Here is a 13,279-nt window from a genome sequence, read left to right on the forward strand (position 1 = left end):
TGGATTCAGCATATCTGCACCTGGCCTAGTTGTTCCTTGATTTATCTTTTGACAATTGGATTGCTTTCTAAGTTAATTATGCTTCAATCCTTCTGAAACCTGTGCAACAAATTGGTCAGAATTAAATTACCTTGAGTTTTACTCTGGATATAGATATGATTGACTGGTTGATATACTATATGCTGACTCTGCAGTGCTTAGAAAAAAAGTTAAGTATTTTAAAAAGTCAGGTACTTGATATAATCCATAACAAAATATAAAGAAATACAGATTAAAAATCCTCAGGTAGTACTGTATTTTCAAAATGTTTCTTTAAGTTTAATTTTCTATGGTAAAGTATTTGTATTTATAGGATACATTAGGCACTTAAAGCTTAGTATTAATAATGTATTTTATAGTTAGATAAGAGGTCAAAACAAAGTACAGATTAAAAAAGAAGCTATTAACTTCTAAGAAAATAAAGAACAGAATGTAACTGAAAAACTTCCAAGATAACAGTTTTAAAAATGGTGAATGAATGGGTGCCCTGCAGCTATCAAGCAACGTTAATTTAATCAGTCTCGATCTGGGTGCACAATGTGTTCATCAAGAACACCTTGATTCTTCCACAACATCTCGTAGAAGCCACTTCACGAGGATATAGAGCGGAGGGAAACATTTGGAGGGCTGTTTTACCCATGTCTAATTTAAAAATAAATAGTATGGGATAACAGTTTTGAAGTTACAGGTAAATATGTATGTTCCATCAAAGTGGGAGTGTGGGGTTGAGAATATTGTGAAAATATACTGGAGCTGTATTTTCATTTAAACTATAGTCCATATTTCCGCATTTTCTTCTAGATATGTAAATCAGTATTTCCACATTTTATGTTAATCTACTTATTTTTTACTGCTTTTAGCAATCGGCTTCCCTTTTTTTTTTTTTTTGGAGGGTTAAAGCTTTACTCTGGGGGAAGCAAGGCCAGGCTACAGCTCTGCTGATAGATCCTTTTAGCTCCTCTCTCACAACAAATTTGATCCCTTCTGATCAGTACAATAATTCTGTAACTTTTTAGAACTGGAACCCTTTTAATTCCTTCCCCCTTTTCATCTCTTTCCATTGTTTTTGCATGTGTTTTTAGATGAAAGCAGGACCACTATCTGATCTGCTAGTATTTTCATTAAAGGATAATGTAATAGTACTTTAATTAGAACTACAGTTTGATATGGGGGGCGGGGGAGAGAACAAATAAAATGTTTGCTTTTTAAAAGTTAGCTACAACTTTTGATGTAAATAAGTTGTAACCAGAAAAAAACCCAATGTTTGCACATTCTGACCATGCACACAAGGATTTAGTCTCCGAAACATGGATTTGCAACTATAGCATATCTTCAAAACACAAACAAACATTTTCTATCCAGTTATCAGCCCAATTTTCTGATTTGCAACAGCAAGTCTCAATTAAATAACTAATCCTTCTAAAACTAAAATATGACTGTTTCACCTATGGATGACACAGAAAAAAAATTGAAGCTAATGCAGCACTCCTGCAATCGCATACAGTATTTGGAAGTAAAAGACTTTTCTAGCTGTTGAAGTTACTTCTGAGCAGTAATGCACAGGACTATATTCTCAGAAAAAGTTCACTGTCAGGAAACTGAATCTTTCTGAAACCAAACATAACTGATTTTGTGAATCAGAGTTCCACATACAAGCAATCTTTCTGGATGTTGCTCTACACAAATGCAAAAGCATTTACTGGGAAAACCGCAGAGCCCTCAGATACAAGAGTAGTACTGTACTTTGTGAGGTTCACTTGGAAAAAATTGTCCAATCAGACCTAATATCTCTTGAGAATTCAAAAAATGATATTCCAGTAGTATCCAGTTCTTTTACATATATATCAACAGTCATCAACAATGCTGCCCAATTATCATTACTGAATGTATATGTACTTCACCTTCTTCCCAACGGAACTCAAGGTGCAAGCAACCAGTGGAAGAAACTTTTATGATGTATATATATATACAATCCGCTCTAAATGTATCTTTATTGTAACCTCCCCTTAACTCCATTCTGAGAGAGAGGGAGGAGATAAATCAAGAAATAAAGGTATTTAGGGGCTGGGGGACTTTAAACTCTCCCAACTTGGTATCAGTATAATTTTTAAAAAGCAGATTATGAAACAAATCACAACAAAGTATTTCTAATTTAAAATACAAATATCATTGCTACATAACAGTAGTTTTAAAATACAATTAATTTAAACATAATGGAATAAAACTTCAAAGAAAACCCCTTATCTCAAAATAAGCTGTTGCTCTTCTCATATCCTGAATTTTCACCTTAAACTTGTGGAGTTAGACAACTTGTGCAGTTTCAGTTACATGCTTATAATAGTTAAATGCTTTTACTAATTAACAATTGTGAGGCTAACTAATTTGGCCCTGTCATTGAAATTTTTTTAAAAGCAGCTTGAGGGGACAGAGGCCAAACTTTCTATTTGAGAAACAAGTGAACAGGGGATGCGTAGCCTTTTCGGTGTATTCTGTTTTACTGCTGTACACATAGCAATCTACAATGAGAAAAAAAAACTTGTTTCTGTTCCTTATCCTCATGCAGCTGCTTCATTCAAGAGCTCTTCTTCCGTAGCTGTTCTTTTCATTAAGTGAGTTCCACTTAAAGCATTTGTATATAACAAGTAAACAGTATGTTATTGATCTTAATAGCATTTAGTGGTAATTACATTTAAGACTGAAGCATATTATTTTGTAACCCTAATCTATTCCAGTTCACCAGATATACTCTCAACATAGCACTAGGCATTTTGCAGTTCCTAAATACTCACACAATGAAGATCAACAAGGCCAGACTGGTACCTAAAAATAATATACAGTACTTCAGGACAGACTTGGGCCCCTTCCACACAGCTGTATACAATCCACATTGAAGTGGATTATATGGCAGTGTGGACTCAGATAACCCAGTTCAAAGCAGATATTGTGGATTATCTGCCTTGATATTCTAAGTTATATGGCTGTGTGAAAGGTCCCTCAGAAGAGAAAATGTTAGGACACCACAGGTCAGTCACTTGCAATTAAAACCACTCCAATCCATCACTAGTAATCTACATTAATCTTGGACAATTGTTTTTGCTTCCAACCCTTGGGGGGTACAGTCCATGAATAGTACTCACAAATGACAGATTACCCAACAAAGAAACAAGAGACAGACTCTCCATAAACCCAAATATGAATTGTAGCATTATTTTTGATAAGAGGTGTCAAACTCATTTTCACTAAGGGGCCACATCAGCCTTATGGTTGTCTTCAAAGGGCTGTTTGTAATTGTAAGACTGTATAAATGTTACTACCGTGTTTCCCCAAAAATAAGACAGTGTCTTATATTAATTTTTGCTCCCAAAGATGCTCTAGGTCTTATTTTCAGGGGATGTCTTATTTTTCCATGAAGAAGAATTCACATTTATTGTTGAACAAAAAAAAATGAACATTATATACTGTACAGTAGGTGTCATCACAAAGCAGCATAACCAGACAAACTGTGAATCCTTTCAAGAATTTCTTGTTACTACCAATATTTCCATGTACAACACTCTATGGTATGTACATTTATCTATCCTGCATGCTCTGGTGTTAATTCATTCTGTTTTTTAATTTTTTTATTTGCAATATTTCTATCCCCTTTCCCTACCCCGGGGGGGGGGGGATAGGGGGGGGATTCAAGCCAGCTTTACATATAGGTAGCTATTCAATGCTACCTATATGTACAATACCTATTAAAACAATATAAAAATTACAAAATTTAGGCTGTCAGAGCTAGACTCTTTGAATATTCCAAGTGCTAGCTTTAGCCTATAAAACCCTAAATGGCTCCAGCCCAGTTTACCTGTCCGAATGTATTTCCCACAATGAACCATCAGGGAGGATAAGATCACCCAGGGAGGCCCTGCTCTCAGTCCTGCCGCCTTCACAGGACGAGAAACAGGGCCTTCTCGGTGGTGGCCCCTCGGCTATGGAACTCCCTCCTTAGTGAAATCAGATCAGCCCCCTCCCTTCTGACTTTCAGGAAAAAACTGAAGACGTGGATGTGGGACCAAGCTTTTGGATGAAAACCTTCAATACAATAAAGTGATAAAGAATGGTGAAATTATAACTGGAATGACCTTGAATTATGATATTGGATCATGGGGTTTTAAATTTGTTTTTAATGTTTGGTATTTTTTAGTGGTTAGTTTTAATGTAAAGAGTTACTTGCTGATGTATGTTTGAATGCCATCAAATTGTTGCCGATTTATATGTGAGTCCCCTTCAGGATGAGAAGGGCAGTGTGTAAATATGGAAAATAAAAACATTAAGAAAAAATGTCAATACATATCTAGATTCAGTTTCAGATCTACAGGCTCTGCCTCGCACGTCAGTTGCTTCCTGCAAGGCAGTCAGCTTGTGTGATTTACACTCCTCTCTCCCACGCACTTTTCTTGTTTACATGGCATAGTCCTAATTAGCTTGCACACACCTAGGGGCAGGAATTTTGTTTCTACAGTACTTCTGAATCCAATACAATCTCCTGTTGGGCAAATAATAATAATAAACAAACCAGACTAGCTGAGGTGTTTCTACTAGGACTGCTGGGAGTGCTTTGATCAGGCACATTTATCAGGGGTTCCTCTGTTCACTTCAGAAAGTGAACAGTGTCCCTCTTGGCTGGTTGTCCAGGGACTCCTGTAATTCAATCTCAAATACAATAAATTATTAATGTATTTTTTAGGGAGGGGAATTTCCCATCTTGCTTAAAAGCAGTAGTTAGACTGCTGCTGTGGAACCCTTCCCTGGATCCCTTGGACCTTAATAATTATAGACCAGTATCTAACTTTCCTTTTTGGTCAAAGTGATTAAGAAGGCAGTTTTGGATGACACTTCTTTGACCCATTTCGAGCCGGCTTCAGAGCAGGATACAGAGTTGAAACTGCTATGGTCACCTTAGTGGATGATGTCTGTCTCAAAACTGACAGGGGGAGTGTGTCCCTGTTGGTGCTTCTAAACCTATCAGTGGCCTTTGATACTATCAACAATGGTATCCTTCTGGAACACCTGGAGGGGCTGGGAATTGGAGACACTGTGCTGGAGTAGTTCTGGTCAGTCGTACCTCTCAGGTAGGTTCCAGATGGTGGTGCTTGGGAATAGCTGCTCCTCCAAAAAGGAGCTGCTATATTGTATCCCACAAGGTGCCATTCTATGCCCAATGCTCTTTAATTTTTACATAAGGCCACTGGGAGAGATCATATGTAGCCCTGGGCCAGAGTGTTATCAGTATCCCGATGACACTCAAAATATATTTCTTCATGCCTTCCAAAACAGATTCAGCTGAGGATAGCTTGTCTCTTCTAAATGAATGCCTGGAGGAGGTAATGGGCTTTATGAGAAAAAACAAACTGAAACTTGAATGCTCTTCCACACAGCCATTTAACCCAGAACATCAAAGCAGAAAATCCCACAGTATTTGCTTTGAACTGGGTTATTTGAGTCCACACAGCCATATATTCCAGTTCAAAGCAGAAAATGTGGGATTTTATTAAGCTGTGTGGGACACTGAGGCCCTTCCAGACAGGCCCTATATCCCAGGATCTGATCCCAGGTTTTCTTTTTATCCCAGATTATCTGTCAGTGGAGACTCATATAATCCTGTTTAAAACAGAAAACCTGGGATCAGATCCTGGGATATAGCGCCAATCCGGGGGACCTTCCACACAGCCATATAACCCAGAATATCAAGGCAGAAAATCCCACAGTATTTATTTTGAACTGGGTTATCTGAGTCCACACTGCCATATATTCCAGTTCAAAACAGAAAATGTGGGATTTTATTCAGTTGTGTGGAAGGGTCATAGAAGGGCCCTCATATAATCCAGTTCAAAGCAGATAACCTGGGATCAGATCCTGAGATATAAGGACAGTGGAGAAGGGACCTGAGGACCCTTGTACACTGCCATATAATCCAGGAGATCATCCACGTTATCTGCTTTGAGCTGGATTATCTGGGTCTACACTGCCATAGAATAATCCACTTCAAAGCAGGCAACCTGGATTTTATGGCAGTGTAGACCATCCCTCTAGGTCAGGGGTCCTCAAACTTTTTAAGTTCATGGTCCTCAGACTATTGAGGGGCCAAATTATCATTTGGAAAAAAAATGAACAAATTCCTATGAACACAACACATGTCATATTTGTAGTGCAAAAACAACAACAACAAAAGAACAATACATTTTTTTAAAAAAATTAACCAACATAAACCTATCAGGATTTCAATGGGAAGTGTCGGCCTGCTTCTGGCCAATGAGATAGTAAAGTTAATTAGGATTGTTGTTGTTGTGTGCCTTCAAGTCATTTCAGACTTTGGGTGAGCCTAAGTCTAAAACTGAGGGCAGGGGCCAGGTAAATGAACTTGAAGGGCTGCATCCGGCCCCCGGGCCTGTTTGGGGGGCCCTGCTCTAGGTGCTCCTATCAACTGTTAGGAATTGTGGGAGTTGAAGTCCAAGGGCCCTTCCACACAGTCCTATATCCCAGAATTTCAATGCAGAAAATCCCACATTATCTGAGTGGGACTCAGATAACCTAATTCAAAACAGATATTGTGGGATTCTTCTGCCTTGATCTTCTGGGATATAGGGACGAAGTTTGCCCATGCCTGGTGTAGACTCATATAATCCAGTTCGAAAGAGGATCCACACAGTTGTATAAAATCCACATTGAAATGGATTATATGGCAGCGTGGGCTCAGATAACTCTGTCCAAAGCAGATATTGTGGATTGTCTGCCTTGATATTCTGGATTATATAGCTGTGCGAAAGTGCCCCCAGGCACTAGCAGGCAGTGTGGACCCGGCCTGTCATGGGAGTGTTGGTGCCGATTGGTCTCTGCGGGTGGCGCTCCCCTCCTCCCTGCTTGTTTCAGCCCCATCACGCACGCCCTCCGCTCACCTTGGTACCGCCGGGAGACGGCATGGCAGGCAGCGAGGAGCAGGACGGCGCCCACCGCCAGCGCCTTGGCGCTCCTCACGCTGAAGTAGTGGTTGATCTCCCGCTTGCCCAGGGAGTAGGCCAGGGCCGCCATCTTGGCTCCTCCATGACAACAGGCCGCGCAGAGGCAGCACGGCGGGCCCGGCGGAGAAGGCGAGAGGAGACGCCTCCGCCGCGGCCGCCTCCGCCGCCACCACCAGCGCCAGGGGAGGGAGGCCGGCGACACCGCCGCGGCGAGGGCGGCAAAAGCAGCAGCAGCGCCCTCCTCTCCCTCTCCTTCCTCCTCCTCCTCGTCGTCGTCAAGGCGCCGCCGCTTCACCTCCGCCGCCAGGGAAGCGCCTGCCTTGCCCGCCTTTTCTTCAGCCTCTGGAGAGAAGGAGGAAGACGAGGAGGAGGAGGAGGATGGCGGCGGTGTGGGGCTCTGCGCCGCCCCCCGAGAGCCATCCGCGCCTTTCTCCCGCTCCTGCTGCTGAGGCGACGGATGGCCCTCTACCGCCCCCCGCGGCGCCCCGAGGCCTGGCTTCGGCGCCTCTCCTGCTGCTGTTGCTGCTTCTTCTGCCGCAGCCTCGGACATCCTGAGAGGAGCCGAACCGAGCAAAGAAGGCTCCAGAGGAGGGAAGCCCGCGGGCAAAGAACAGGCAACTTCTTGGTGCCACTCCCTGTTTGCCACACCGGCAGTTTATGGCCTCAGAAGTCGCCCGGTCGCATTTCTACGTGTCGCTTCCTTCTCCCTTCACCTGCCTGAGGCTGAAGCACTCCTCTCAGTTAAAGGCGGGAAGGAGGCCGCAAACAGTGCCCTTCTTCAGGGCACGAGGACCATTCCACACAGCCATAGAACCCAGAACATCCGGGCAGAAAATTTCACAACATCTGCTTTGAACAGGAGGCCCTTCCACACATCCCTATATCCCAGAATATCAAGGCAAAACATTCCACAAGATCTGCTTTGAACTTTGTTATCTGAATCCACACTGCCATATATTCCCTTTCAGAGCAGATAATGTGGGATTTTATTCAGCTCTGTGGAAGGGACCTGAGGCAGACTGAGTCCAAGACAGGCCCTGTATCCCTGCATCTGTTCCCAGGTTTTCTGCTTTAAAACTGGATTAAATGAGTCCACACTTCCAGATACAGTAGAGTCTCACTTATCCAAGCTAAATGGGCCGGCAGAAGCTTGGATAAGCGAATATCTTGGATAATAAGGAGGGATTAAGGAAAAGCCTATTAAACATCAAATTAGTTTATGATTTTACAAATTAAGCACCAAAACATCATGTTTTACAACAAATTTGACAGAAAAAGCAGTTCAATACGCAGTAATGTTATGTTGTAATTACTATATTTATGAATTTAGCACCAAAATATCATGATATATTGAAAACATTGACTATTGGCTTGGATAATCCAGAAACTTGGATAAGCGAGGCTTGGATAAGTGAGACTCTACAATCTTTGTGATTGTATCTGCTATTATGAACCTGCATGAACTTTACGATCCACGTGGGAGGCCCTTCTTGCTCTCACCACTGTCTCAAATGTGGTTGGTGGGGATGAGAGAGAGGGCCTTCTCAGTCTTGGCCCCCCGGCTCTGGAACACTCTTCCGAAAAAAAATCAGATTAGCTCCCACCCTGGCCTCATACCGAAAAGATTTGAAAATCTGGTTTTTTCAAGCCACCTTCAATTAAGATGAACAATTGACCAAGTCCCTACCCCCACCTATATCCTAGCCTCTGCACTTTATCACCGGCCTATGTTATTAGTACTCCTAATATATTGCACAACTATAATTTTATTCCTCTGCCCCAAGATTGAAGTGCCATTATGTCACCCTTGGCTACTGGGTCCCCCAGGGGAGAAGAGCGGTATATTTATTAAATAAATAAATAAATACTGGCCACACTTTCATTGTGTGATGTTGTGATTTTATAGTTCTGATGTATTAATTTTTAATTGGAATGTATTTTATGTTGTATTTATTGTATATTGCTGGGCTTGGTCCCCATGTAAGTCCCCTTTGGGAGATGGGGCGTGATAAAAGAATAAAATTATTATAATCTGAGATAAACAAAAAACCTAGAATCAGATTCTGGGATATAGGGCCTGTCTGGAAGGGCCTCTGGTGTTACAAACATTTATTTATTTGTTTGTTTGTTTATTGCATTTCTATACCACTCTTCTCACCCCTAGAGGGACTCAAAGCGGTTCACAACATGGTGAATGGCAAATTCAGTGCTTCACATATATAACAAAATGTCACATATCTAAAATAGCATATAATTATGAATTAAAGCAATAAAACATCAATCATAGACATTTACATAAGAGATAAAAATTAAAACAATTGCATCAATCCCGAGGTTATTATTGCACTGCTTTGTTACTACTGTCACTCACTGAATGCTTGTTTGAATAGCCAGGTTTTAAGTTGTTTTCTAAACGACAGAAGGGAGGGGACTGATCTAACTTCGTTGGGAAGATAAGTCCACAGCGGAGGGGCTACCAATGAAAAGGCCCTGGAACACCCCAAACAACTTGCACCAAATGGGCAAAACAGGCCCCGGGCATCACTAAGAAGGCCCCAAACAACTTTGAAAAGGCACTAAATGGGCAAAAGAGGTCCTGGGCATCCCTAAGAAGATCCCAAACTACTTTGAAAAAGCACCAAATGGGCAAAACGGACCCTGGGCATCCCCAAGAAGGCCCCAAACAACTTTGAAAAGGCACCAAATGGACAAAATGCCCCCTGGGCAACTCTGAGGAGGCCGTAAACAACTTTTAAAAGGCACCAAATGGGAAAAACGGGTTCTGGAAAATCCCTAACAAGGCTCCAAACAACTTTTAAAAGGCATAAAATGAGCAAAACACGCCGTGGGCAATGCTAGCAAGACCCCAAACAACTTTTAAAAGGCACCAAATGGGCAAAACGGGCTCTCATCCACACCAGTTTTGCTTGCGAAGATGGCAGGACCAAGAGGAGGGCCTTCCTAGCCGATCTTAATGTTCTAACTGGCTCATAAAGAGAGATAGTTCAGACAGGTAGGCTGGACCAGAGCTGTTCTTGGATTTATAGGCCAAAGCCAGCATTTTGAATTGTGTTCGGTAGCAGACTGACAGCCAGTGGAGCTGAAGCCACATCCGACTTAACAAGCGACTGAGGCTCCTTCCACACAGCTGAATAAAATCCCACATTATCTGCTTTGAACTTGAATATATGGCAGTGTGGACTCAGATAACCCAGTTCAAAGCAGATACTGTGGGATTTTCTGCCTTGATATTCTGGGTTATGTGACTATGGAAGGGCTCTCAGTTAAGAACGGGGCAGAGGCAACAGGAAGTGAGAGAAATCTACCCTGGAAAGGGACATTCACACCTGGAGTTATCATTGGGGAAAGGTATCTCCACTAAAGATGTCCCCAATCCTTGTTTCCACAACAAACTATTTTTTTTTCAAAATGCAGTTATCCCAGGGACAAAAGTGAGGTGAAATCTGAACAGAGGCACAGACTTCAAAACAAACGCTACAGGGATGTTCACCCTTTGCTGTCCAAATCTAAATATATATATTTTTTCATTGTCAGTGACATGCATTTTAGACAGTTTTGCAGGTAGCCCCCAGGTTCCAAACAAGGTAGATTCTGTGGGTTTGTTCTTAAGTTGAATTTATATTTAAATCAGAACAGGTACATATCATCATTGGCGATCACTCGTGTCCAAGTAGGATGGCCTTCCAAGCTTAGGGTCTTGGCGGTGTGTCCATAGGTGGGGCTCTGGAGACCTATTCTTGACCTGTATGTTCTTCAGCCATAAGGACATTGGTTTCCAGATGGAAGGTGGTCCAGGTCAGGGTTGGCTTGACAAGCCTAACATCTTTCTGTTAAGCCTCAGGCTGCAAAATGTCAGCCTGCAAATTAATAATAATAAAACATTTTATTTCCTAACCACCTCTCCTTAGGGCTCAGGACTGGATACAACATAGTTAAAACATCTAGCTAAAACAAAGAACCATAAAAATACATTGTAGACTCAAGGCTTGTCTGCACTGGACCAAAAACCTGGATTTGCTACAAATGCACCACTGGTTATCTTCATAACACACATCGGCTTCCAATGAATATATCAGCTTTGAACCAACTGCCCCACTTCACGCAAAGTCAGGGGATATTTATTTATTTATTTACTTACAGTATTTATATTCCGTCCTTCACACCCCGAAGGGAACTCAGGGCGGAGTTCACAATGTACACATACATGGCAAATATTCAATGCCATTAGACATACGACACACACAGACAAAGACACAGAGGCTATTTAACATTCCCAGCTTCCGACTTTATGAGGTTATGCTCGATTTTGACAACAGGAGGAGTTGCTGCTACTTCATCATTCACTGTGACGCCAAGTCCTTGATGGAGTACTTCCTCATCTTATGGCACGCACGCTGCTGGACATTTTTATGGTGAGTTTTCTGAGTTTACTTGAAACTTTGGAGTATCCCAAGGTTTGGTGGAATTCTGGACACCTGAATCAGGATCCAGTTTGGCCCAATCTACTGTCCAGATCAGGGATCTTCAAACTTTTTAAAGTAGAGGGCCAGTTTACGGTCCCACAGACTGTTGAGGGACCAGAATATAGTTGGAGGGGAGTGAACAAATGTTACTTGTCATGCAAGAAAACCTAAAAGAACAATATGCAATATTTAAAATGAAGAACACTTTTAACCAACATAAACTTACCAGTATTTCAATGGGAAGTACGGCCCTGCCTTTGGCTGATGAGATAGTCAAGTTAATTTTGAATGTTGTTGTGTGCCTTCAAGTTGTTTCAGACTTAGGACAACCCTAAGTCTAAACTTTAGGGCGGGACCTGGGTAAATGACCTTGGAGGGACACATCTGGTCCCCAGGCCTTAGTTTGAGGACCCCTGGTGCAGATGGACACCACCATTACTTAATCAGAGCAGGGAAAAGAGATGGATTGTGCTTGTGTTACCAAATAAAGGATACTCATCTACACTGCAAGTTCTTGCCCCAGAAAATTTGGGATTGGCACTGGTGTAGAATAGAGTGTCATTCTAGTAAAAAAAAGTCTTTAAAATTGTAGTAGCTACTCAGATCCAGGCTTCAGTCCTAGATCTGAGACACATCAACATGAGCAGCACCTAAAAAGAAGAAATGAGTTTCCTGGATTTTCAAGCAATTGTATTGTTTAAGGCAAAGTGTATAGAAGATTTAAAAACATAACCCAGTTGAGCTTTTCTTCTTTTTTTAAAGAATATTTCACTTGTACATAGAGATACATTGGGGTTTTTTTGGAAGTTGGCTAGTAAAGTTTTTTGCTTCTACTAATGCACAGTTCCCGGAGCCTAAATTAAACTGTACTTATATTTGAGGATGTAGCTGCTTTTCTTTAGGATGCTCCCTGTTCTTCGTGTTCTCTTTTCTATTCCCGGAGCTCTTGCAATTCACTGAAAAACCCACAGATGTCTCACTTAAATCAATAAAACTGATCAGTGAACACCCATACACTGAGAAGCTAGACAACTATTCCTTTGTATAAATCAAGATCCACATATCTCATGATTTCCGCTGTGAGATTTAAGTTGGTGAAAGTCAACAGCTCCTTAGTCTTTGCATTCTGCTTTTTTAAAAATCCAGCATCAGAGCTGGGAGTCATGTGACAATTTGGGCATTCTTGGAATTCAGTCCCAATTAGTCTTGACCTGTGCAACAGATGGCAAGGAATTACTTAAGTTGCGATCCAACAACATCTGGACAGCAGTTAATTTACCAGCTTTGTGGAGCCTGTTTTCATTAATAAAATTTGGGGATGGGGAGACATAATAAGTACGAAACTGCTTTTTCTCTGTGGTTGGTGTGTCTAGAGACTTATTTGGAACCTTCTAGAGCCAAGTAACTTTTGGTAGGAACCATGTCTACTTTCCCTATCTCTTCAGTATGCCAAGCTACTCCTTTTAGGGGTTTTGTTTTTAGTCCACCCGCTCAGAATGCACGGAGGTTCGGACCAGCGGGGTTTTACTGTATATCTTAAAAAATACATTTCAGCCCGAGACCATCATTGGAAATATCTGAGTTTTGCCAAGCCACATTCCAGTCTCAAGTGTCTAGCAACTGTTGCTAAAATGTTCAAGATAAGCCTCACCCTGTAGTAGCCCTTCTTTGCACCAGAGGATTCATAATTTCTTTTAAGTGGAATTCACAGCATTTAAAAGTTCTGAGCTCATAGGAGAGCTTCTACTGTCCATT

At 41.6% G+C, this 13,279-nt stretch overlaps 1 protein-coding gene across 1 annotated transcript in view; it reads right to left on the reverse strand.

The window, feature by feature from the left end:
- The window catches only part of casd1 (CAS1 domain containing 1), a 33,236-nt gene extending 25,622 nt beyond the window's left edge, over positions 1 to 7,614 (reverse strand). The window contains exon 1 of the mRNA XM_003222114.4: positions 6,978 to 7,614. Coding sequence (XP_003222162.4) covers positions 6,978 to 7,590 — 613 coding nt within the window. The 5' untranslated portion in view covers positions 7,591 to 7,614. The remainder of the gene's footprint in view (positions 1 to 6,977) is intronic.
- Between the last annotated feature and the right edge of the window lie 5,665 nt (positions 7,615 to 13,279).

This window comes from Anolis carolinensis, chromosome 6 (assembly GCF_035594765.1).
Source record: "Anolis carolinensis isolate JA03-04 chromosome 6, rAnoCar3.1.pri, whole genome shotgun sequence".
In the NCBI taxonomy this organism is placed as follows: Eukaryota; Metazoa; Chordata; class Lepidosauria; order Squamata; family Dactyloidae; genus Anolis; species Anolis carolinensis.